The sequence below is a fragment of the Fistularia commersonii genome, chromosome 9 (assembly GCF_037954325.1).
Source record: "Fistularia commersonii isolate RoL2024-O1a breed Wild chromosome 9, RoL_Fcom_v1.0, whole genome shotgun sequence".
NCBI classification, from domain to species: Eukaryota; Metazoa; Chordata; class Actinopteri; order Syngnathiformes; family Fistulariidae; genus Fistularia; species Fistularia commersonii.
This window is the reverse complement of record NC_141292.1, coordinates 18,042,226-18,068,984: the sequence shown is the minus strand read 5'-3', so window position 1 is coordinate 18,068,984 and position 26,759 is coordinate 18,042,226. Positions and strand designations below refer to the sequence as shown.

Below are 26,759 nucleotides of genomic sequence, written 5' to 3'. Positions count from 1 at the left end.
TAAGTTTTATGCAATTACGGCTTCCACCTGGGGGGGCAGCAAAGACGCGTCAACCAATAGGAGGAGTAGAAGAAGAAGACACCGGAAGTGATGGGCGTTTCGTCGATTTCCGGCAAAACATCACTCGCGCCCCCCAGGTCGCCGGCGCACACGTGATTTCTTCGGAAGACGTGCGTGCTCGCGACAAGCACGCAGCGTAGCATAGGCGAAGGGAAAACTGAAAGTATATGTTTGTGAGCGGGTAACTTCTTCTTTGTCTTCCTATTCTCTGTGTGTTAGCTTCAGAGCTAGCTGACGAGTTAGTTGTCTCCCGTGCGCATGCGCTGACGGCTGAGCGTCAGCTCGCCCCGACAGCCGCAACTTCCTGGTTCCTGTTTGTTTACGAACTAGCCGCTAGCTAAGGGGCTAAAGTGCGCCCGCCATGGGCGTCACGAGCGCGGAGCGGCTCGCGAGCCTGCAGAGCAGCCCCGCGCACATCCGGAACCTGTGCATCCTGGCGCACGTGGACCATGGTGAGCGAGCGAGCGAGCGAGCGCGCGCGCCGGACTCCGTTCGAAATCGAGTCGGTTTTGGATTGCCGCCCCCGTGACGTCAGAAGGCAAGGACTGTGACGTCACAGCGGAGGCTTATCCGGATGGGTTCTTGGTGCTCTTAAATTCGGCATACCCCGTGGAACAGCTCTGCGTGTACTTTTACGTCATTGAAGTATTTCGCACCCGAGTCCGCAGTAGTCGAGGGTAGCGTGTCGACGTCGGGGAGGTTGTCATGTTGAGATGTTCTCATGTTTAGGTCTCCTCAGTGCTGGATGTTCTCAGGTTGAGATGCTCACTGGTTTGGTTGTTCTCATCTTTAGATGTTCTCAAGTTAAGATATTCTGGGGTTTGTGATGACCAGAGATTAAGATGTTCTCAAGATATGACCTTCTCAGACCAAGTTGTTCTCCGGTTAAATGCTCTGACGTTTAGATGTTCTTTGCTGGAGATGTTCCTCGATATAGATGACCTGAGATGTTCTCATGTTTAGATCTTCTCAGTGCTGGATGTCCTTGGGTCAATATGTTTTGGGTTTAGATTACCTGAGAAATGCTCTACAGAAATGGACAGGCAGAGGAGTGGAGTAGTGGAGTTGTCGTGAGGAAGCCCACAAAGGTGAAGATGTGGCGGTTTCTCTTTTGGAGTGAAGAGGATCGGGAAGGTGCACTTGTTTAGATGTTCTGGAGATAAAGTCATACTGCAATGGTTTGGACATGGACAGAGGAGGGATGGAGAAGATCTGGATAGAAGGATGCTGAGGTTGGAGGTCTAGAGGAGGACCAGAGAAGATGGATGGAGGACAGGAGGTTAGAGGAGGGTGAGATGGAGGAAGATGATTTGCCGTGGAGACCGAGATCAATATGTTCTCCCAATATTTCAGGTAAGACCACGCTGGCCGACTGCCTGGTGGCCAGCAATGGCATCATCTCCGCCCGTCTGGCCGGCAAGGTATGGCCTCTGCCGCCAATCAACGCCATTGATCGCACAGCTGATCGATCAATCAGTCTGAGTATAATCAGCCATGTGCATGTGAACCTGTTACTAGCATGTCTACTCATAATTGCCATGTTGTTAGCATGTGAACTTGTTACTAGCATGTCTGCTTATAATTTCCGTGCTGTTAGCATGACAACCTGTCGCGAGCGTGACTACCCATAATTGCCATGTTGTTAGTAGCATGTCAATTTGTTACTAGCATGTGTGTTTATAATTTCCACGCTGTTATTATGTCACCCTGCAATTATTTAGCATAGCAAATATACTAATAGAATATAAAATATATCCAGCATATATAATTATCAATGTATAATTACCATGCTTTTAGCATGCTATAGATACCATACTATTAGCATATCAGCCGATAATGTCCATGCTATTAGTATGTCAAGATGTAGTGGTCATGGTATTAGCATGCCAACTTGTAAGGAACACGGTATTAGCATGTCTACCTAAAATATCCGTGGTAACGCCATATCATGGTGTAATTTCCACGTTATTAGCATGTTAAGCCGTAATGACATATAATTAACATGTCTAACCTCTAATTACCATTGTGGTAGCTCATTGACCTATAACTACCATGCTATTTGCATGTCAACCTGAAACTACCGTGCGACGAGCTTGTCAATCTGTAATTAGCATCGCAACCTGTAATAACCACTTCATTAGCATGTCAGCATTTAGTTTCCAAGCTATTAGTTAGCATGCGTTGAGTATGACGTCCTGCTACTACCGTGTTATCAGCATGGCAAGCTGTAACTACCATATCATCAGCATTTGTGTCATAGCTAGGACACTGTTAGCACCTCGGCGTGTCATGTGACCTGTGGCCCCTCCAGCTCAGGTACCTGGACAGCCGGGAGGACGAGCAGGTGCGAGGAATCACTATGAAGTCCAGTGCCATTTCTCTACACTATAAACATGGTAAGAACGTCCTTTGACCTCCCGGACCAACTTGGACCATGCTAACTGTGAGTTAGCAGAATTTTTTTTGGGGGGGTCTGATCGTGTCCATCTGTCCACCCTCGTCAGGGGACCAGGAGTACCTGCTAAACCTCATTGACTCCCCGGGCCATGTGGACTTCTCCTCGGAGGTGTCCACGGCGGTGCGGCTGTGCGACGGTGCCATTGTGGTGGTGGACGCTGTGGAGGGCGTTTGTCCGCAGGTGGAGAACCTGCAATGTTCCGCTGCTCTGCAAAACGTTGGGGAGGCCTTCAACTGAGCCAGTGTGTGTGTCCTAGACCCAGGTGGTTCTGCGTCAGGCCTGGCTGGAGAACATCCGGCCGGTTCTGGTCATCAACAAGATGGACCGACTGATCACGGAGCTGAAGATGACTCCTCAGGAGGCCTTCACTCACCTGCAGAAGATCATGGAGCAGGTGGGGACCATCATGTTCTGGTGTCCTAAAGGTTCTAGCATCAAGTCATTCTCACACTGGAATGGTCAAAGGTCCTTATGTTCTGACCTTCTGATGTTCTGAGGGCTAGCTGTTCACATGTTTAGACATTCTCACATCTAGATGTTCTCAGGGTTAGACAATCTCAGGTTCTGATGTTCTCAGGTCTAGATTTCCTCAGGTTTAGGGTGCATGGGAGTTCAAACCGGTCTACGTGTGCTTCGTGGACCTGGAGAAGGCATTGGACTGTGTCCCTTGGGGGATCCTGTGGGTGCTCCAGGTATATGGGGTCTACTTTGGCGAGTCCACCAGTGCTGCCCATTGGCACCTGGTCTTCTCAGAACCTTTATGGACCGAAGTTCTAGGTGCAGCCAGGGTATTTAGGAGATCCTGTTTGGTGCCCTCTGGATCGGGTCTGTGCTTCTTTGCATATGAGGTGATCCTATTTCAGCCAGGGTCGAGAGATCCGGTTTGGTGACCCGATCCGGGTCTGTGCTTCTTGGCATACAAGGTGATCCTGTTGGCTTCATCAGACCGTGCACTCCAGCTCTGGAGCAGCTCCTCCAGATCTGGGAAAAGGTTGAGAGCCCCCATGGACCCGGGATGAGACCTTACTCCAGCTGGAGGAGGTCCACTATCTCAAAATCCTGTTCATGAGTGAGGGGAATATGGTACAAGACATCTGTTGGTGCAGAATCCGTGATGGAGAAGATTTACCAGTAGAGCTACATTCCCACCCGCACAGCTGGCCTGGAGCTGTAGCTGGAGACCCAAAGATTACGGATACAGGTGGCCAAAATGAGTTTCCTTCTCAGGGTGAAGAGGTTGGCTGTCCAGAAAGAGCTCAGAGTAGAGCTGCTGCCCCCCTCATCTAGAAACGCCAGATGCGTTGGATCAGGATGCTTCCTGGAGGCATCCTGAGCATGTCCAACCAGGAAGAGGAGGCCCCGGATGTCTCTTGGTCTGTCTGGGAACACCTGGATGCAGACCTTGACCACGTGGATGGGGACAAGGAAGTCTGGGCCACTCTGCTTCGGCTGCTGCCGCAAGACCTGACCCTGGACTAGAGGCAGAAGATGAATAGAAGGATGAAGCTCTAGATGCTCTCGGGTTTAGATGTTGTCCAGTCTAGATGCTCTAAGGTTTCGCCAGTTCCTTTGATTCCTATCCATCTTAGTGTTCCTTGTCCCTAAAACTGGAACTCGTTCCTCTACGCTGGTTCTCCCCGCAGGTCAACGCAGTGACGGGAACCCTGTTCACTTCCAGAGTTCTGGAGGAGCGTGCAGGGGAGGAGGTGGAGGAGGCGCAGGAGGAGGAGGAGGCGGGTGGAGGTCAGGTGTACGACTGGAGCGCGGGGCTGGAGGCGGCCGACGACTCGAACTTGTACTTCTCTCCGGACCAGGGGAATGTGGTCTTCGCCAGTGCCATCGACGGCTGGGGCTTCAGGTAGGCACATCCTCCACTCGAGCAGGGGAACCTCCTTGCTCTGGGAGGTTCCAGAGTTGAACCAACGGATCAGACCCAGGGAGGTTTCGAGAAGTAGTCTTAGAGAAATACGTGTTTTATTATTCAACCAAGTTATCGCTAATTTTCTTCAACTGTTTTATTGTTTCTTTCTGTGTCTTTTTGCATTTACTTCCATAGTTTTCAATAGTTTTCTATTGTCCTGTAGCTTTCATTAGCCTTTGCTAGTCTTCAGTGTCTTTGTAGTTTCCTGTATCTTTTGTTGGGTTTTCCAGACGTGTTCCGTAGCTTTCATTAGCCTTTGCTTGTCTGCAGTATTTTTGTAGTTTCCTGTGTCTTTTTTGTAGTTTTCTCAGGTGTTCCATAGCTTTTCTTATCATTTGCTAGTCTTCGGAGTTTTTGTAGTTTCCTGTATCTTTGAATAGTTTTTCTGAGGCGTTCCGTAGCGTTCATTGCCATTTGCAAGTATTCAGTGTTTTCATAGTTTCCCGTATCTTTTTTGTAGTTTTCTGAGGCGTTTTGTAGCATTCATTAGCTTTTGCTAGTCTGCACTGCTTTTGTAGTTTCCTGTATCTTTTGATTAGTTTTTCTGAGGTGTTCCGTTGCTTTTGTTAGCCTTTGCTAGTCTTCAGTATTTTATCAGTTTCCAGTATCTTTTTTGTAGTTTCCTGAGGTGTTCTGTAGCTTTCATCAGCCTTTGCTGATTTTTGGGGCCTTCCTGGAGTCAATTCCTCCACATGTAGCTTCGGGTAGTTTCCTGTGTGGTTTAGGGTCAACCCTTGGTGTATGGGGGTCATTTCCTTCGCCCTAAGGGTCATGTCCTTGTCCTTTGGGGTAACCTCCTGGGACTAAAGGGTCATTTCTTGGAAGGATATGCTCATTTCCTGGGAGTTTTGGGACATTACCTTTGGCAACAGGCCCATTTCCTGCGGGCTTTGGGTAATTTCCTCAGACTGCAAGGGTCATCTCGTTTTTGTTTGGGGCAACTTTTTTGGACTACTGGGTTATTTCCCGGTAATTTGGGGTAATTTCCTTGGGCCATAGGCCCATTGCCTGGTGGTTTGGGGTCATTTCCTTAGATGATAAGGGTCATCTCCTGGGACTACAGGGTCATTTCTTTGTGGGGTCACTTTTCTGGACTATAGAGTAATTTCCTGGTACAAGGGGGTCATTTATATGGACTACAGGGTCATTTGCTGGTGGTCGAGTCACATCTTGGGACTACGTAGTCATTTCCTGGTAGCTTTGTCTGTGCTCTCACTTGTACATTTGAGTCTTGCTGAGCTGTGGTTTGAGTTCCCAGGTGGAAGAAGAAAGTCACTGCTGTGATTGGCCCAACAGGTGGCAGCATCAGCTCATTCGACTGCAGCCCCAGGGCTCTCAGGGACTACTTCTCATATCTCCACCTCTTTTTAAGAAATACCAGTCAGATACTTTTACTGCACCGCCTTTACTTCCCTGTACTTCATTGATACTTTATTAGTATTTCATTGATTATTTCCTCGCTATCTCTCACCATATCGAAGTGACCTTCTGGAGGTTCGGCTCCTCGTCTCCTGGTGAGGGTCGAGGACACGGAGACCCACTTCAGACCCCCCTCCTCCTCCTCTACCCTCTATAAATATCTCGTCCAAGGTCTCGATGGAGACACTTGTCCTCCTCGAGCCTCTGCTAGCACACCCGCCTGTTAATAGTGTGTGTGTGTGTGTCGGCAGTGTGCAGCAGTTCGCCCACATGTTCAGCCAGAAGACGGGGATCCGGGCGGACGTTCTGCTGAGAACCTTGTGGGGTGACTTCTACCTCAATGCCAAGGCCAAAAAGATCATGAAGGGTGCCCAGGTAGGACCTCCACCCACAGGTGGAGCACCACCCTCCACCCCTCAGTTAAATCCAACTCCCTCTGTCAATCACAGAACCAATCCGGTTCTCCTGTTTCCACTAGGCCAAGGGAAAGAAGCCCCTGTTTGTGCAAATGGTCTTGGAGAACATCTGGAGCCTGTATGACGCCGTGGTGACCCGCAGGGACAAGGAGAGGGTGGAGAAGGTGGTGACCCTGCTGGGGGTGAAGGTCACCGCGAGGGACACCCGCCACTCCGACCCTCGGGTTCTCCTGGCCTCCATCTGCAGTCAGTGGATACCCGTGTCCAAGGCTGTCCTCGGTATCCTTGTGTTTGTGTCCGTGTGGGCGGGCGCGTGTTGGACGGCGTGCGCTCCTTGACTCCGCCCCCTTTCCAGCCATGGCCTGCGAGAAGCTGCCCAGCCCCCTGGAAATGGTGCCAGAGAGGGTGGAGAAGCTGATAGGTGGAGCGCGACGCTTCGACATGCTGCCAGCGGAGACGCAGCAGCTGAAAGAGGGTAGGACACACACACAGGCGGCGTTGCCAGGGCGACCACGACTTCGCCGCGATGACCACGCGGCAATATCTGAGCTGCGAAGTTGTGACAAAGTACAATGGCGTCCGCGTCGTCACGACGTCATGTCCGAGTGACGTCGTCGTGGCAACCGCGCGGCGTCACCGCGACGATTACATCTGAACCGCGACGCCACGGCAACCGTAACATGATGACAACTTTTTGTCCGTCACACAACAACCAGAAGATGTTGCCATGACGACGGCACGGTACCTTGCTGCGTTCGCCTAGCAACGGCGTCCGAGTTACAACTTCATGGCGGCCGCGCAGTGACGACCACAACCTCGCAGTGTGTGCCGCACGAACGAGTCCGAGCAATGTCGCCGTGACGACCGCGTCGTAACAACCGCGGACTTGCATCCGTCGCATTGACAACGCGGCGATGTCTAAACTACGACGTCACGGTGACTGCACGACGACGTTCTTCGGGGTCCTTCTGAGAACCTGCTCTCCTCCACAGCCTTCCTTCGCTGCTCCAGCGACGAAGACGCCCCCGTCATCATCTTCGTCTCCAAGATGGTTGCCGTGGACCCCCGGGGGCTGCCCGGCAACAGGCTGAGGTGAGTGTGGTAGGATGATTGACAGCTTACTGGTCCAAGTTAAGCCCCGCCCCCCCCTAGTTGTGATTGGCCCAGTTCTAATGGGAGGCTGAGGTGACACCTGGATCTCAGAGCAGGAGGGGAGCACACACACACACACACACACACACACACACACACGTGCGCAAACACATACACACTGAGACACAAACACTCCACACTAACACACATTGTAAAACACACTGATAGACACACAACATACATACTGACACATACATTCAATCACACACATACACACTGACACATAAACACTCAAGTACACACATGGATATACACACACAAACTAACACACACTCACACCCTGACTCACATGAACACACACGCACTGTAAAACACACTGATAGACACACAACATACACACTGACACATACATGCAATCACACGCACACACATACACACTGACACAAACACTCAAGTACACCCATGCACATACACACACAAACTGACACATATTGACAAAACAACACAAGCAGGCAGACACGGCCACACACACTGACATGCACACGCACACACAGATACTGAGACGCACACACCAACATAAAGAACCAAATTCACACACTGTGACACATTCTGACACGCAAACACACTGACATATGAGCACACACACAAACAGATAAATGTACACACATTCTTATACAGACACATGCACTCAAAAACACTGATACACTCACTGACACACACACACACACACCCTGTCTGGAAAGTTCTTAGTTTTTCTTGATGAGAGTTTGTGGATCTCTTTTCCGATTCTAGCCATGACTTCACTATGTGTGTGTGTGTGTGTGTGTGTGTGTGTGTTCAGGCCGTTGACTCAGGAGGAAATCGCCCGGCGCCGGGAACTCGCCAGGCAGAAGCACGCCGACAAGATGGCCGCCGCCGCCACCTCCAGCCCCCACGCCGCCGTTGCCGAAGCGCCGGCGGCGGAGGAGGTCGAGGAAGAGGAGGAGCAGAAAGAGACTTTTGTGGCGTTCGCCCGAATCTTCAGCGGCGTGGTCAGGAAGGGCCAGAAAGTCTTTATCCTCGGGCCCAAGTATAACCCTGCAGATGCATTGAGGGGGGTAGGTATACACACACACACACACACACACACACACACACACACACACACGGTTTAAAAAAAGAACTTCTGTGGTCTTGCAGCTCCAGGAGGGCTGCTCCTCTCCGGAGAAGGTCCCGGAGGTCCCACACCTGTCCTGCTGCTGCCTGGAGAACCTCTACCTGCTCATGGGCCGGGAGCTGGAGGAGCTGCAGGAGGTGCCGGCAGGGAACGTTCTGGGTAACACACACACACACACACACACACACACACATGCTTTTTTTTAATTTTGTTACCAAAATAAGGAGTAGGGTTATTACACTGTTAATACACGATTATTACTTATTTATTACACGGTTATTACACTTTTCACATGGTTTTTACACTTTTCACACGGTCATTAAATGCAGAGGGTTGCGTCAGGAAGGGCATCCGGCGTAAAATTTTTGCCAATACCAAACATGCGAGTCAACCATAACCATATCGTGGACCGGGTTAATGACTACCATTGGTACTGATGACCTACAGGGTACTAATGGAAATTGGGCTACTGTGGGTCGAAGAACAAGAAAAAGAAGAAGAGGAGGAGGGCGTGTTCGGAAGCAGAGAGAGAGGAGGAAAGGAAAGAGTCTGGGACTGAGAGTAGGGACTTTGAATGTTGGGACTATGACAGGAAAAGGTAGAGAGTTGGTGGACATGATGCAGAGAAGGAAGGTGGATATACTGTGTGTCCAGGAGACCAGGTGGAAAGGTAGTAAGGCTAGAAGCTTAGGAGCAGGCTTTAAGTTGTACTATTATGGTACTGACAAGAAGAGAAATGGAGTAGGAGTTATCTTGAAGGAGGAGTTTGTTAGGAACGTCCTAGAGGTGAAAAGAATGTCAGATAGACTGATGAGTCTGAAACTGGAAATCGAAGATGTGATGCTCAATGTTGTTAGTGGCTATGCCCCGCAGGTGGGATGTGAATCTGAAGAGAAGGAGAAGTTCTGGAATGAGTTAGATGAAGTGATGCAGAATATTCCCAGAAATGAGAGAGTGGTCATTGGTGCAGACTTCAATGGACATGTCGGTGAAGGCAATAGAGGGGATGAAGAAGTGATGGGCAGATTTGGTATCCAGGATAGGAATGCCGAGGGACAGATGGTGGTAGATTTTGCAAAAAGGATGGAAATGGCTGTAGTGAACACCTTTTTCCAGAAAAAACAGGAACATAGGGTAACTTATAAGAGCGGAGGTAGGAGCACGCAGGTAGACTACATCTTGTATAGACGAGGTAACCTGAAAGAGATCAGTGACTGCAAAATAGTTGTAGGTGAGAGTGTAGGCAGAAAGCATAGGATGGTGGTTTGTAGGATGACTCTGGTGACAAGGAAGATGAAGAGGACAAAGGTAGAGCAGAGGAAAAAGTGGTGGAAGCTAAAAAGGGGGGAGTGTTTTATGGTTTTCAGGGAGGAGTTGAGAAAGGGTCTGGGTGGTCAGATGATTGGACAACAACAGCTAGTGTTATCAGGGAGACAGGTAGGAGAGTACTTGGTGTGTCATCTAGAAGGAAAGTAGATAAGGAGACTTGGTGGTGGAATGAGGAAGTGCAGGAGTGTATACAGAGAAAGTGGTTAGCAAAGAAGTGGGATATTGAGAGGACTGAAGAGAACAGACTGGAGTTCAGGGAGATGCGGCGAAAGGTAAAGATAGAGGTAGCAAAGGTAAAACAAAGGGCGTACGATGACTTGTATGCTCGGTTGGATAGTAAGGAGGGTGAGAATGATCTATACAGGTTGGCGAAACAAGAGAGATAAAGATGGAAAGGATGTACAACAGGTCCAGGTGATTAAGGATAGAGAGGTAAATGTAGTGACAGATGCTAGAAGAGTGATGGGATGATGGAAAGAGTACTTTGAAGAGCTCATGAATGTGGAAAATGAAAGAGAGGCAAGGGTAGAAGAGATGACTATTGTAGACAACAAAGTAACACAAATTCGTGAAAGTGAAGTGAGGAAGACATAGAAGAGGATGAAGAGTGGAAAAGCAGTTGGTCCTGATGATATACCTGTGGAGGTGTGGAAGTGTCTAGGAGAGGCAGCGGTAGATTTTCTGACTAGATTATTCAACAGGATCTTAGAGAGTGAGAAGATGCCTGAAGAATGGAGACAAAGTGCGATGGTGCCTATTTTTAAGAATAAAGGGGATGTGCAGAATTGTGGCGACTATCGAGGGATAAAGTTGATGAGCCATACAATGAAGTTATGGGAAAGAGTAGTGGAAACTAGACTGAGAGCAGAAGTCAGCATTTGTGAACAGCAGTATGACCTCATGCCTAGAAAGAGTACTACAGATGCAGTGTTTGCGTTGAGAATGCTAATAGAGAAGTACAGAGAAGGCCAGAGGGAGCTGCATTGAGTTTTTGTAGACCTAGAAAAAGCATATGAGAGGGTGCCAAGAGAGGAGCTTTGGTATTGTATGAGGAAGTCTGGAATGGCAGAGACGTATGTTAAACGGGTGCAGGACATGTATGCTCGCCGTGAGACATTGGTATGGTGTGCTGTAGAGGTAACAGAGAAGTTCAAGGTGGAGGTTGGACTCCATCATTACAGTTTTACATATTACTTACCCTTTATTAATTATAGCAATTAGAGTCGGAGGTCAAATTAAAATTTTTAAATGTTTGTTGTTATTTTAAACTGTAACTACAGTTTTTAGTAGTTTTTACATATTTATTACACGGCTATTGAAGTAAGTACACATCATTTCTATAATTAAATGTTACCCCCCTTATTACTGTTTTTACACACAGTTATCGTATTAGTTCTTGCACTGTTATTACATTTATTCAGTTTTTAGTATTTAAGTCTTAAAGTAGTTGTTACACTGTTATTACAATCATTAGTTATTCATCACTGTTGTCAGTTTTTACACAATTATTAGTTCATACACGGTTATGCCAGTTTTGACAGCAATTCGGCCTTAGTTATTACACTTTCATTACATTTTATTCAGTTGCAAGTTATTAACTTTTAGTTTGTACAGTTTTTACATAATTACTTGGTGTCACATGCTTATTATAGTTGTTACAGATATTTGTGTCATAACAATTATAGGATGTTATTACACAGCCAGTATTTATCAGTCATTACATGTTATTACAGTAGTAGATCCGTTTTTGCATCTTAGTAAAAAGCTATTACAGTTCTTGCAGTTATTTGTTATTACAGTGTTATTACACAGTGGTTACAGTTTCTTTTACAGTTTGTACTGGTTAGTTTTAAGCTATTGGAGTTCTTACAGTTGCAAAACTTTGTTTTTACTGGTATTACAGTTGTTGTAGTTATTACAGTCCTATATACAATGGTTAAGTTATTATATTGTTAAAGCTGTGACAGTGTTATTACACAGTTATTACATGGTGTTATTAGTGAGTAGCTGCATAACCATGGTTGCAAATTAGGAAAGGAGAACGAAAAACAGGGAGTGTGTCGCTGCTTTGCTTGCAGGAGTGAATTTAACGTCTTCATCTTCATCTCCTGCATGATCTCAGCCTGCTGTGTGTGTGTGTGTGTGTGTGTGTGTGTGTGTGTGTGTGTGTGTGTGTGTGTGTGTGTGTGTGTGTGTGTGCGTGCGTGTGCGTGGACCATGTGGAAGCTATCAGCGGCGGCTGCCAGGACCAGCAGACCTTCCTCATGGTCTGTTTTCTCACCGCGACAGACACACACACACACACACACACACACACACACACACAGCACTTGATGCGGGAATATGGTTTTCTAGTTACCACACGATGACACACTTCTGGGAGTGTGTGTGTGTGTGTGTGTGTGCAATAAAGGACAGCTGCCTGTGCAAATGTGTAATTACTCATTAATAACCATTAAAAAATACGCAAAAGAAGATGCGTGAAAAAAAAAGTGTTGGTTTAAAGAAAAACATTTAAAATGATATGGAAACAACATGTTAGGCCCCGATCCCTCCCCCGTCACTCTGGGTCACCAGGTTCAACCAGGAAGCGGCATTACGGCAACATAAAGTGAAAAAAAAAACAAAAAAAGTGTAATGACAGTGTAATACCATAGTAAAAGGTTAATTAACTGCTTATAAACAAGAGGGGTTGCCATGGGAACCTCAAGCCTTGACCCCTCATCGGGTCGAACCAGGAGGTCATGTTCCTCTAACATTAAACAAACAAAATTAAAAAACCTGAACATGTGTAATAACATAACAAAGGGTTAATTACCTGCTAAGAATAAAGAGGTTGCCTTGGCAACCTAATGGTGGACACACACATGGCTCTGGAGCAGGAAAGAGGGAATTTCCATAAGGGGGGGGCTTCCGCTGGAGGTCCCGGGGGAACCGACCGCCGGTTCTCCGGTCGATGAGTTCCAGATTTATGATGAGTTCTCTGCTCTGCTGGTTCTCCACGGCTTTAGCAGCTTCACCTTTTATTGCATTGCAGAAGGTTCTGGTTCCACGTACCCCCAACCACCCCGCGGTTCGGAGGGAACCTCCTCTCCGAGATGGTTTCTGGATGGTTTCCGAACTTTAGCTTTAGCATCGAAGGCTGGATTGTAGCACCCCCCCCCCCCCGTTGGAAAGGTTCTGCCCCTCATTGGAACTCCTCTTGCGCTCATCGGAACAGTAAACTTCCTCGTTGGAAAGGCTCTTGCTTTAACTGGGACAGTTCTCCTCCAAAATGAAACAGTTCTCTCCTTCATCCAAACAATACTCTTTGTCATCTGAACCATTCCGGCCTTCATTGGAACAGTTCTTGCACTCATCGGAACGCGGTACTCGTCTTCATCGGAACAGTACTCCCCCTCGAGAAATAGTTCTTTCTCTAATTGGAATGGGTACCTTCTTGCCCATAAAGTTCTCAGAATGGTTTTCTCTTATTGGAAAGGTTCTCGCTTTAATTGGAACAATTCTCCCCCTAATTGGAAGAGAACTGGAACAGTTCTTGCACTCATCAGAACGGTAGTTGTCTTCAGTGGAATGGTACTCGTCGTCGTCGGAACGGTTCTCTTCCTCATCAGAATGGTTCTTACTTTAATCAGAACTTTACTTACTTTTCATCGGAACAGTACTCTTCCTCATCGGAACAGTACTCTTCCTCATCCGAACAGTACTCTTCCTCATTGGACCGGTTCTCCCCCCCGTCAGAAGAGTACTCCTCTTCATTGGACAGTTCCCTTCCTCAACGGAACTGTACTCTTCCTCATCGGAACAGTTCTTTCTTCCATCGGAATTCTTCTCTAACTCATCGGGGCTTGTTCTCTTCCTTATCAGAGACGTTCTCATCCTCATCAGATTGGTTCCTAGCCCTGTGTCAATTGGCCCAAATGTGATGACATCATCACATCTGGGAGCAGGCAGTGGATCCACCAAGAAAAGGTTCCCCAGTGGCATTCTACTGCTTTGGAACGGCTAGGGCCAATCAGAGGGCTCCGTCACCTGGCCATTCCCCCGCATACCAGCAGCCATGTTTGATGGGGGGAAGCAGGGGGGCTAGCAAGAGAAAACAAACCCTCCTTATGTTACCCGAACCAGGCCAAGGCCATTTGTGGTTGGAGGAAATATCTCCAGGCTTCAGTCATGCCGTGTGTGTGCGCGCGCGTGTGTGTGTGTGTGTGTGCATGTGTGCCTGTGTGTGTGTGTGTTTGAGCAGCCATCAGATGAGCTTGGCCTCAGGTATGCTCGGTCAGCAGACGCTCTTCCTCCCCTCCCAGAATGGGAATGTTAGCGTCATTAGCGTTGAGCTAGTTACCACGGCGACTTTCATGTCAACACCAGATTAACAGATGCAGCTCTTGAGGGCTGGGTTCACATGCGCAGGGAGGGGGCGCTACCTGGTCAGGCCACTTGACCCCTGAGTCTTTTGGCTCAGTTTAATGTTAGCATGTTAGCTGCTGCTGGCTCCTGTCCTTGGTTCTTTTTTCCAGATTTGTTTTTTTTTTTTTTTTTGGCTCCGTCAATCTACTGGTACACCCCGTGGCCGATTTAAGTCCTGTACCTCCTAGGTCTGTGCCCAAGTCTTCCTCAAGGCCCCCTCACCAAGCACTACCCCACTGATTGCACTTAGCCCCCCCCCCCCCCCCTCCCACCCCAAAAAACAAACAAAAAAAAACAAAGAAATGAATGTATGTTTGTTATGGTTTTGAGATGGCTATTTGGTAGAGTGGTGACTTCTGATTACCGACTACCGGTACTTTGGATCTTCTTGGATAAAAGCGTCTGCCAAATGACTATAATGTAATGTAATCACCACGCTGGAATGTACAACTTTGCCGTGCTGAGCCCATGTGCAGTTCTAGCACAGGCAATGCTGAGGTTCCTCTGTCATACCTGCTCCACTCTTTCCACAAGTCCTGCAGCAGAGCTTTAGCTCCCAATCCGCTCACTCCATCCCTGAGAGTCCCCACCCTTTGATGTGACGTAGTTTCTGTGCCAACCGAGTGGACCTTCCTGACCTGGTCCTGACAGTCGAATCCTTGGAGAACCCTTGTGGGAGAACGGCGGGTTCAGCCTCAGAAAGCTCCGGTGGCCAGAAACCCTTGGGTCTGTGGAACAGCCTGGAGAACCCTTTAGGTTCCATTGGACCCTGAGCAGAAGGTAGAAGGGGCGTCTCTGATAAGGCAGGTCCTCCTTCAGTCCAATAGAGAACCGGTGTCGGGGACTGCTTTGGCTCTACCCCCTTTTCACTGCGAGGCGAATGGTGGTTGAGGCGACCGTCAAGCAGTTATTCTCAAACTTCTGGATCCTCACTCTGTCATGTCTCATCTCCCGGAGCTTCTCGACAGAGTTTTTGGAACCCTTGGGGGCTGAAAGTGATCAGTATTCAGTGTCTGGGTTCTTCGCCTCTAGGTTCCCCTGCACCCCGCCCCCGCCTAGCTCGGTTCTCCGAACATGTCGGTGCAGGCGTGCGAGCCGAGCGCCGGAGCAGATGTCGGGACTTTCACCGCAACTCGACACTGCAGTTATTTGAAGGGGACTCGTTCCACTGGTTCTCCCGAGGGGAACCATAAAAGCAAAGAGAGGAAAGAATGAATCCCCACCCCCTCCACCACCACCTCCAGCCGTTGCAGCTGCAGAGGAACACAGAGTTCCAGTGTCTGAGGGGAACCCAGCAGTGGAGTTCCTTCTTCACCTTGCAGCCTGGCCAGCAGAGGGTGCCATGGTGGTTCTTTTACTTTAGAACCTCGAAGAAACCAAATCTGCTATAAATCTGGTGGACTTTGTTCTGAACAGAACAGACCACATCTTTTCCTAGGTTTTCTCAACAGAACACTTGCTTCTTGATGGTTCCAACATGGGTTCCACCAGTGATTGGTCACTTTGTCATTTATGTCTCCTCCATCCAAGGTCAACAGCGGGGGTCAGGCAGGGCTGTGTTGCTGCGCCAGAACTTTTTAATTGTGTCATTGACCATCTGATGACAAAAGTCTCTGAGCGGATCCCTGGGGTCCCCATAGGCAGCTACACCCTCAGGGATCTCGAGTACGCGGATGACACCACGCTGTTCGGTGAGACCGCAGACCAGCTTCGTGAAGCCCTCCATGTTTTTGATGAGGAGTCCAGGAAACTCGGCCTGAAGATGAGCTGGCCAAAAACCGAGCTTAGGCATATAGGAGAGGGACCTGATCCACCACCGCTCCTCTTCGACGGCACCCCTGTCCACTTTGTCGCTACCTTCAAGTACCTCGGCTCAACCCTATCAAACACCGGAGATCTCAAAGTTGAGATTGACCGGCGCCGTGCCCTTGCGGCGTCAGTCATGCAGTCCCTGTGGAGACCATTGTGGCGACACCGGCACATATCCCGGGTGACAAAGCGCCGGGTCTACAATGCCTCGGTCATCTCTGTCCTTCTCTATGGCTCCGAAACCTGGCCGCTGAACAACACGCTGGCAGCCAGGCTTGATGGATTTGACTCCAGGGCCCTGAGGACATTAGAAGGCATCAGCTGGACCCAGCATGTCACCGACAACCAACAAGACCTGAAGGGATCGAACCCAGCGGCCCCCAGCATCTCGCCTCGCAGCAATGCGGCGAGTTCGTCGGTATGGCCACATCATCCGCTTGCCTGCCGAACACCCCGCAAGCTCCAATTTGGCCTTTAATCCCCAGCTAGCCGGATGGAGAAGACCCAGAGGTGCCCCCTGCACCCGCTGGCTTGATGTTGTGGCCCAAGACCTCAGGGCCTGCGGTGTGAGCCTGGCACAGGCACGGCAACTTGCCAACGACAGACCCCTACGCAACTCGTGCAAGAGGACTAACTAACTAACTAACTAACCATCCAAGGTCCATTTCAAGTTCCCCCTGTGATGGTATTATCCGTTATGGGTTCCTCTGATTAGGCGTTCCTTTTATTTGCCCTCCATCCATCTTCTATATGGGTTTCCCCTGTGATGGTATGTTCTGTCATGGGTTCCAGTTCTGTTCATTCCTTGTGTTGGCCCTGTATCCATGTTCTGTGCCGGTTCCCACTGTGACAGTATGTTCCCTCATGCCGTTATTTTTGTTTCCCATGTTTCCCCATTCATGTTCCATTGGGGTTACCCCTGTGATGGTATGTTCCATCATGGGTACCGTCTCTGATTGGTTGTAAGTTGACCTGTTGTTCAGCAACATTATCTGATATTCTGAAGTCTCCCCATCTCTGCTCCGCCAGGTATCGGAGGTCTTGAGGAGAACGTTCTGAAGTCGGCCACCTTGTCCACCACACTGGCCTGCCCGCCCTTCACGCCACTCAGCTTTGAGGCCACGCCTATCGTACGAGTTGCCGTGGAACCCAAACACCCAAGTAGGTCGGACTCCGGCAGGAAACAGGAAGGGGCGAAGCATAGAACAGGTGGCCGCGAACATTCCCCTTCAATGTCGACGGTGGGAACATCTGAAGAATCAGCTAGAATGTGGTGAAACATATCGCTAGTAGGCTCATACAAGCTAGCAGAGTGAAAAGAACCAGGATGAAAGGGTATACAGTGGTTCTTTTTCAACCCTAAAGACTACATAAGGGCCTCAATGTGGCCAGAAGGGGTACTGTGATCTTGTGAGCATGTTTGATTTGTTTCTCCAGAGGTAGGTCAACGTTTACCATAGACTACCCTTCACTGTGCTATGCTAGTTAGTCGGAAGTCCGAGAAGTTTCAGGATTTCGCATAGTTGGTCGCATTGCCCTTTACACCATGCGCGTTCCTCAGGTGAGATGCCGAAGCTTGTGCGTGGTATGCGCCTGCTGAACCAGGCGGACCCGTGTGCTGAGGTTCTGATCCAAGAGACGGGGGAACATGTTCTGGTCACGGCCGGTGAGGTTCACCTGCAGCGCTGCCTGGACGACCTCAAACAGAGGTGAGGTGCCGTGCGGGGAAAGCCCACAGTTCCGTTAGCCAAATCCTGAGAACCTGTACACCGGTGTTGCATTTTCGTGTGTCTTCCAATCAAAACATGCTAGCAGTTAGGTTCTCTGGTTGCGGTTTCTACTTCATCTACTCTTTGCAAGAAGCATCCGTAAATGTAGCCTTTAGCGCCATCCTCCGACCAAGCTCGACCGCTAGCTCAGACCAGTTTATATCTCACATGCAATAAAAAAACATACTATTCTGAGCTAATTTCACTGCACTAGCATAATCATGTGGAGTTCGGATTCAAGTGTGTTGGCGTAGCAGCTAAAAAAAAAACCCTCCCGGTTCATTAGCAGTGGGTCGTTGCCATAGCAACCAACAGGCGCAGCTGCATAGGGGGTCATCTGTCTGTGTGTTTGTGTGTGCATGATGCGTCCTGTGTGCAGGATAGCGTAGCATGATGAACTTAAGCATCCTTGTCTGTGTCCTCATTATCAACTGACCTTTACCCTGACCTCCATCTAGACATCCACCCTGATTTTCCTCCCTGACCTCCATCCTGTTCTTCATCCTGACCTTCATCCTAACCTCCACAGTGACCTCCGCCACGACTGTCCTCCATGACCTTCAACCGGCTCTTTTCACCCTGACCCCCAGCCTGTCCATCACCGTGATTTTCCACCCTGTTCTTGATTCAACCTGCTAGGCTGACCTCCACCATGATTTTCCTTCCAAAACTCCATCCTGACCTCCTGCCTGACCTTCCTCTGCAGCATCCTTGACCACAGATGTATTTTTAGGACACATGGTCACCCTTTGGAGGTTCTTCCTCGTCGGCTCTGGTCTGGCCTCTGCAGGTTTGAGGGTGCCCTATGACTATTGACCCCTCATGGAAGCTGGAGTGGACCCACATGAACTTGGGTCTGATGGGCTGAGACCTCTGCACAGAGGGGTGACGGAGTTCAACATGTAGGCTTTCATTAGAACAGAAATAAAGGAAGCAGGTCAAGTTGACCCTGATGCCCGGAGGGGTGCAGGAGGAGGGCAAAACAGGAGGGTGAAGCAGGAGGAGGGGGTAGGAGTGCCTGTTGCTCGGTATGCTTGGGACTCCAGTGGTGGAAACTAGAGCAGGCTAAGTTTAGAACCGGGCCAGACGGCAGAACCTCAAGGAGGTCGCGGCTACGCTAGCAGGCTAGCTGGATGGAGGCTAGCCAGGTGGGTGGATGCTAGCCAGACGACCGCAAGTCAGATCACCAGTCGAATGGGTAGCGAATGCCTCTCGCCGACCCCTGCCTCCATCCCTGCCCTGCTGCCGCCACTGTCTGACCCGACAGAAGGGGAAGCAGGAAGTTGCCTCCCCCCTCCCCCGCCCGCCTGTCCTGTCAGCTGACTAACAGCAGTCTGATCCCTTTGTGACATCACTGGCGCATCGCCGGGGGCAACACTGTGTCACGCTCAGAACGAGGTCAGCGACTCCAGGAGGGTAATCTGTGACATCATAGCTCCTGATTGTCTGTCTCCATCTCGCTCTCTCTTCACTCCCCTCCCCCCAACTCACTTACCCTCATCGTCTGTTAGCCGCCACAGTTGCATGTTAGTGCCTCGTTGACTCTACGACAGTGTAATAACACAACTGTCTGCAAGTCCTGGGTCTTCTGTGGCGTCATGATTGAACGGGAATAGCCCCACGCCCCTTCTCCACCCCCTCTTCCTGCACGCTCTACCCGCCCGGCACTAAGGCGCTAACGCTCGTCTGCCCAGCTCTAATCCGGTGATGGGAGATTACCGGCAGGTGTGACTGGATGAACCCAGGGGTCACATGTCGTTGGTCAGAGCAAGCTAGTAGTGGGGGTGGGGGTTGGGGATGGGGGTCAGCTGACCTGGTCCTGCTCGATCAAGGTCATGGACTGAAGAGTGTAGACAAAGGGCAAAGGAGGAAACAGATACATTTGCATACCGATAAGTAGGGCTTTAGTGGGTTCTTTTATGGGGCTTCTGTTCTCATCACTGACCCGAGGTCCCTCCGCCCCCGTTTCTCCGAAAAGGTTCGCCAAGATCGAGATCTGCGCCTCAGAACCCATCATCCCCTTCAGGGAGACGGTGGTCCGACCGCCCAAAGTGGACATGGTCAATGAGGACGTGGGCCGGCAGCAGAAGGTTGCCATCATCCACCAGGTGGGTCTGCCTCAGAAGGGTGTCTATAGTCCTATCAAGATGAGGGGTCGAGTCTTCAACATCACCCAAGTCTGTAGTCCTAACAGATGAATGATGCTCTGGTCCATGTCTGGGGGGGGATGTAGTCCTTGTTAGACAGAGAAGGGTGCAGTAGTACTTGTAAGATGGAAGGTGGGGCTGTAGTCTACCATCAAGGGGATGGTGGACTACAATTCCTCACGCTTAAAAAGGAGGGTTGTTGTCCAAGTCTCGATTGGAGGGGGGCTGTTGTCTAGATGTTCTCCAGATGCCGATGTGTATATTTTTCAGGTGAAAGAGGACGTCCCTCAGGTGCGGTCCAGTGAAACCCTCCAGGTGGACTCGGGGGGTCTGGTTACAATCACGACCCCCAATAGACTGGTGACGGTCAGCGTCCGGGCCGTCCCTTTGCCCGAGGGTAAGACCCAGTCATGTGACCGTCCCAGGTGTTTCCCTGGCCACGAAAACCAAATGAATATGAGGCAGTTCCTGCTTCTTGACCCCCAAGTGCTTCCTGCCAGAGGCCACCTGTCTGCTGGAAAGCAGTGCGGCGCTGATCCGGACCCTGGAGCAGGTCAACATGTCCCTGAAGGAGGGCCGGGTGCCGGACATGAGCCCGCGCACCCTGGACGCCATCGCCGCCCTGAAGGCGCGCCTGGAGGCGCTGCTGCCAGGCTGGAGGTGGAGGAACGCAGTTGACCAAATATGGGCCTTCGGACCGCGCAGGTGTGGACATTCAGAAAAGCATCGTTAGCTAATATCCTGAAGCCGGGACGGAAGCTAGCTGTTAGCTTTATCCGGCTAATGTTTGCCTGTGTGGCCGTAGGTGCGGGCCGAACCTCCTGCTAAACCGGGTGGAGGGCTACCGCCGCCCCTCCGTGTGGCAGTGCCTGGGCGCCGTCGCCAACGGCGACGCCCCGCCGCCGCGGGACCTGGACAACAGCGTCGCGAGCGGCTTTCAGCTAGCGGCGCTCGCGGGGCCCATGTGCGAGGAGCCCCTGATGGGCGTGTGCTTCGCCGTGGAGCGGTGGGACGTCCACGCCGAGGTGGTAGACGGTGGCGACGTGCGGCCGGCGGCGGCGGCGGCGGCGGCGGACTGCTACGGGCCGGCGTCGGGTCAGTTGATCGCGGCGGTGAAGGAGGCGTGTCGCCACGCCTTCCAGGCTCAACCGCAGAGGCTCATGGCCGCCATGTACACCTGCGAAATCATGGCCACCGCCGACGTCCTGGGTGAGACCAGCAGGGCTGCACTGAGAACTATTGATTGGTGATCAGAGGAACTACAGTCGGTGTATGTGTGTTTGTCTACTCATGGGACTGTGTGTGTGTGTGTGTGTGTCTATATGCATCTGTGTGTGAGTCCGTGTTATTGTGTATGCGTGTTTATTGTCTATCTTACTTGCGTGTATATGTGTGTGTAGTTGTCTATGTATGTGTGTCTGTGTATATGTATGTATGTGTATATGTGTGTGTGTGTGTGTGTGTGTGTGTGTCCCTTATTATTGTGTAATAAGTAATGAACACAGGAGGTTCTGGAATGTGAATCTGGACTGGTGTGTGTGTGTGTGTGTGTGTGTGTGTGTGTGTGTGTGTGTGTGTGTGTGTGAGAGAGAGACTGCGTATGTTTTTGTATGTGTCTGTATATGTGTGTGTAGTTGTCTATGTATGTGTGTTTGTCTTTGTATATGTATGTATATATATATATATATATATGTGTGTGTGTGTGTGTGTGTGTGTCCCTTATTATTGTGTAATAAGTAATGAACACAGGAGGTTCTGGAATGTGAATATGGACTGGTGTGTGTGTGTGTGTGTGTGTGGGTGGGTGTGTGTGTGTGTGTGTGTGAGAGAGACTGCGTATGTTTTTGTATGTCTGTATATGTGTGTGTAGTTGTCTATGTATGTGTGTTTGTGTATATATATATATATATATGTGTGTGTTTGTGTGTGTGTGTGTGTGTCCCTTATTATTGTGTAATAAGTAATGAACACAGGAGGTTCTGGAATGTGTGTGTGTGTTGAGTGTCTATATGCATCTGTGTGTGAGTCCGTGTTATTGTGTATGCGTGTTTATTGTCTATCTTACTTGCGTGTTTGTTTGTGTGTCTGTTTTCTATGTACGTGAGTCTGTGTTTTTGTCCATCTTTGTGTGTGTGTATGTTTATATGTGTTTGTGAATGTTTTTTTTCTATCTACTTGTGTGTGTGTGTGAGAGAGACTGCGTATGTTTTTGTGTGTGTCTGTATATGTGTGTGCAGTTGTCTATGTATGTGTGTTTGTCTGTGTATATATATATGTGTGTGTGTGTGTCTTATTACTGTGTAATAAGTAATGAACACAGGAGGTTCTGGAATGTGAATCTGGACTGGTGTGTGTGTGTGTGTGTGTGTGTCAGGTCGGGTGTATGGCGTCCTGGGGAAGCGTGAGGGTCGGGTCCTGCAGGAGGAGATGAAGGAGGGCACGGACGTCTTCATCATCAAGGCCGTCCTCCCTGTCGCTGAGAGCTTCGGGTTCGCCGACGAGATCCGGAAGAAGACCAGCGGGCTGGCGAGTCCTCAGCTGGTCTTCAGCCACTGGGAGGTGAGAAGAACCTCAGAGGAACCGCTGGAGAACATCTAGCAGTGTCATTACATAGTTTCAGATGAACCTCCTCGGAGGTTCTTGAAGAGGAAGCTGAAGGAACTCAGTGCTACTGATTGATTCACACACACAGATACCCTCTCTCTTTCTCACACACACACACACACACATTGACACCCTCACACACACAACCTGCCATAATCTCCCCCACTAGACCCTATTGTGTTGGTACAATCTGTGTGTGAGGGTGTTTATGTGTGTGTGGGGGGGGGTTTTATGAGAGGGTATCTAAGTGTGTGTGTGTGTGTGTGGGGGGGGGGTGTCTGTGGGTGTGAGTTATTTTGTGTGTGTGTGTGTGTGTGTGTGTATGGTTGTGTGTGTGTGGGGAGGGGCTGGTCCCTACATGAGTACAGCACTTACAAACACACACTGAAGTCGCCAAGGTCATGTGGTTAATGAGACGAGTCTCTTGAGGATCAGCGATGCGTTAGAGAACGTTACACACACACACACACACACACACACACACACACACCCCGAGCAGATGGGTTCCAGGGTCCAGGCGTCTGGCAGGAAGCGTCCAAAGGTTCTCAGCGGGGTTTGAATGTCTTAGTTGTTACCATGGTAACAGGCAGCGGCAATGTTGGGGAGAGAACCCACGGGTTCTGACTGAAACCCGGTCAGAGGTTCTTAGAGGAACCCAGGAGAACACTGACACACACACACACACACACACACACACACACACACAGCTTCTGCTGGGCACAATGGCATCCAGTGGGTGGGAAGAAGGGGGAATAAAGGTGTGTGTGTGTGTGTGTGTCTGTCGTCTACCATCTGTCCCACTGTGTTTCTGCACCTGCTACTGTAACACTTATTGTGTGTGTGCAACAGTTTGTTACACACACAGCACAGCTCTGTGTGTGTGTGTGTAATGAAATTGTGTGCCTATTTCTTTGTGTCTGTGTGTGTGAGAGTTAGACTGTATGTGTGTATCTGTGCGTGTGCGTGTGCACGCGCCCACATGTGTATGTGTATGGTGAGAGAGTGTATGTACACCTTTTTGTGTGTGTGTGTGTGTGTGTGTGTGTGTGTGTGTGTGTAATAAAATTGTGTGCGTATTTCTTTGTGTCTGTGTGTGTGAGAGTTAGACTGTATGTGTGTATCTGTGTGTGTTTGTGCGTGTGCACGCGCCCACATGTGTATGTGTATGGTGAGAGAGTGTATGTACACCTTTTTGTGTGTGTGTGTGTGTGTGTGTGTGTAATAAAATTGTGTGCATATTTCTTTGTGTCTGTGTGTGTGAGAGTTAGACTGTATGTGTGTATCTGTGTGTGTTTGTGCGTGTGCACGCGCCCACATGTGTATGCGTATGGTGAGAGAGTGTATGTACACCTTTTTGTGTGTGTGTGTGTGTGTGTATGTGTGTGTGTGTGTGTGTAATAAAATTGTGTGCGTATTTCTTTGTGTCTGTGTGTGTGAGAGTTAGACTGTATGTGTGTATCTGTGTGTGTTTGTGCGTGTGCACGCGCCCACATGTGTATGTGTATGGTGAGAGAGTGTATGTACACCTTTTTGTGTGTGTGTGTGTGTGTGTGTGTGTGTGTGTGTGTGTAATAAAATTGTGTGCATATTTCTTTGTGTCTGTGTGTGTGAGAGTTAGACTGTATGTGTGTATCTGTGTGTGTGCGTGTGCACGCGCCCACATGTGTATGTGTATGGTGAGAGAGTGTATGTACACCTTTTTGTGTGTGTGTGTGTGTGTGTGTGTTTTGTTGTACTGACAATATATAGTTAATACCTCACCAATCACCCAATTGATTGATCGCTCCCTACTTTCTACCAAATCCCATGGATTCCCATCCTACACCTTGGCCTGCTAGCCGCCATGCTAACCGGTGTGTTCTTCCCCTCAGGTGATCTCTAGTGACCCCTACTGGGTTCCCACCACCGAAGAAGAGTACGTGCGCTTCGGCGAGAAGGCCGACTCGGCCAATCAGGCACTGAAGTACATGAACGCCGTACGCCGTCGCAAAGGCCTGTGGGTGGAGGAGAAGATCGTGGAGCACGCCGAGAAGCAGCGTACACTCGGCAGGAATAAGTAGCTCCGCCCCCGCGCCGAGACATTTGCCATCGGGCCACCAATGGGTCGGTCTCCCACGGCCCTTGAACGCACCGCGGCGGACAACGTGGGTGGGGCACAACGCGATGGTTCTGTCATATTGACAATCCGTTGATCGGCGAACACCGCGCTCAGGACGACAGAAAAACTACAAAAGAATTAAAAAGAAACTTCAAAAGAACTACAAAAACCTCAGAGAACTACAAACATACTTCAAGTATGCAGCGTCAATGGCCTTCAGTAGCATTGACCATTTTGTTTAGATTTGTTTGAAATGAAACAAGGCCCTTTGATGACCAGTGAACATCAAAGGGGTACCGGTTTATAAAACAATAAAGGAAAAACAACAAAAGCCTTTGATGTTATTCCTCTCATAGAACAAGCAAGAGATTTTCACTTTCCTGACTCTGATTTGGTTCATTTCTGACTCCATTTCTGACTGATTCGAGTCGTATGGCTTTGACTTGGGTTTCATGACTCCAACGCGAGTCGTGCGATTCTGACCTGAATCACTAGAATCTGATTTAGTTCAAAACTATGTCGAGTCACTTGTCTGACGAGTCTGGTCACATGACTGCCTCGAGTCAAATGACTGATTTGACAGTTGGTACCTAACTGACTTGAGTCACTTGAATAACAGAACTGACTCAAGTCACATGACTCTTGACTCAGATGACTCAGTTCATGTCCGCCTCAAGCACATAACTGACTTAATATTTTGACGCTAGTCACAATACAGATTCAGGCTGCATGACTGATTTGGTTCCTCTCTGACTCGAGTCTCCACGACGTGACTAGTCACACAACTGATTTCAGTCACATAACTCCAACTTAAGTCATGTGACTGATTTGAGTCATGGCTAACTTGGGTCACATGATTCCCTCTCAAGTTATGTGATTCTGACCAAATCACTTGAATCAGATTCACTACATGACTTAGTCAAGTCACATGACTGACTCGATTCATATTAATGACGCTGGTCACAGACTCGGGTTACGTAACTGATTTGGTTCCTGTCCGACTCAAGTCACATGACCGACTTGAATCCAATGACTGACTTGATTCACATTACCCTTGACTGGAATCACGTGACTGACTAGTCACATGACTGACGTGAATCAGTCACATGACTCCAACTTGTGTCACATGTTCATATCTACCTCGAGTCACATGACTCAAGTTTTACGAATCGAATTTGGTTACAGTCCGACTCGAGTCACATGACCGACTTGAATCTAATGACTGACTCGATTCACATTACCCTTGACTGGAATCACGTGACTGACTAGTCACATGACTGACGCGAGTCATGTGACTGATTCAAGTCACATGACTCCAACTTGTGTCACATGTTCATATCTACCTCGAGTCACATGACTCAAGTTTTATGAATCAAATTTGGTTACTGAGTCACATCACTGATTCAAGTTTCGTGATTTACTCAAGTCACATGACTCAGAATTGGTTCCCGTCTTCCTTAAGTCACATGACCGACCAGATTGATGTAACTGATTCAGTCACATGACTCCCCTGGCCTGAGAAGAATCCGCAAAACCGAACAAATGTTCCACCGAGACTTCCATCCGGACGTGGGACCTCCTGATAGTCCATGTGCCGCCGGTTTGCACTCTGTCCCTCCTCGTCAGAGACAAAGAGCTGGAAGAGGAGGAGGAAGGGGGAAAAAGCGCTGCAATGCATGGCGGGCCGGCGGCTCCAGCTGCCCCGCCGCCGGCCCGCTCGGCTCGGCCGGTGTCTGGCGGGCGGCCAATCACATCGCAGGAAAGCCGTGCCACTTCAGTTCAGTGTGTCGGCGCTAATGGGGGTTAGAGGGAGGAGCAGGAAGAAGGGGAGGAGGAGGAAAGCATCAGTGATTTCAGGAATCAGACGGAGCCGCCTCCATTCGGAACAGCGGCCAATCAGACGCGTTGTGTTCGGTTGAAAGTGATTCCCAATCGATCGACCGATCAACTAACGTTTGGTTGGTCGATTGTGTTTTTTTTTTTCACTTGCGAAACCAGTTTGTCGAAGGCTCGGGTGTGAATCTTTGCCAGCAGTCACACATCTATGCAACATCCATACAGCATCTTCACA

At 49.5% G+C, this 26,759-nt stretch overlaps 1 protein-coding gene across 4 annotated transcripts; it reads left to right on the top strand.

The window, feature by feature from the left end:
• Positions 1–104: 104 nt before the first annotated feature.
• On the top strand, positions 105–25,019 carry efl1 (elongation factor like GTPase 1). Of its 4 annotated transcripts, none has more exons than XM_086152937.1 (20): positions 105–512; positions 1,414–1,481; positions 2,372–2,456; positions 2,565–2,698; positions 2,775–2,912; positions 4,162–4,376; positions 6,110–6,233; positions 6,337–6,553; positions 6,630–6,749; positions 7,267–7,366; positions 8,208–8,463; positions 8,546–8,681; positions 17,100–17,231; positions 17,632–17,779; positions 19,818–19,947; positions 20,257–20,383; positions 20,487–20,691; positions 20,792–21,195; positions 22,361–22,545; positions 24,462–25,019. In XM_086152937.1, the coding sequence occupies exons 1-20, from the start codon at positions 422–424 to the stop codon at positions 24,648–24,650; spliced, it is 3,204 nt and encodes a 1,067-aa protein (XP_086009063.1). In that variant the 5' UTR covers positions 105–421; the 3' UTR covers positions 24,651–25,019. The 4 variants fall into 4 exon arrangements, with proteins under 4 accessions (XP_086009063.1, XP_086009065.1, XP_086009064.1 ...); XM_086152938.1 differs by lacking the exon at positions 105–512 and adding an exon at positions 790–1,339; XM_086152939.1 differs by lacking the exon at positions 24,462–25,019 and having other exon boundaries at positions 20,792–21,256; positions 22,361–22,485.
• The last annotated feature ends 1,740 nt before the right edge of the window (positions 25,020–26,759 follow it).

What these genes read in the sequence shown, in the direction of transcription:
- efl1 (XM_086152937.1), top strand. Translation starts at nt 422, where the DNA reads ATGGGCGTCACGAGCGCGGAGCGGCTCGCGAGCCTGCAGAGCAGCCCC. An exon ending in CCGCCCGTCTGGCCGGCAAG is followed by an intron (nt 1,482 to 2,371) that starts GTATGGCCTCTG and finishes TGGCCCCTCCAG; the next exon opens with CTCAGGTACCTGGACAGCCG. An exon ending in AGATCATGAAGGGTGCCCAG is followed by an intron (nt 6,234 to 6,336) that starts GTAGGACCTCCA and finishes TGTTTCCACTAG; the next exon opens with GCCAAGGGAAAGAAGCCCCT.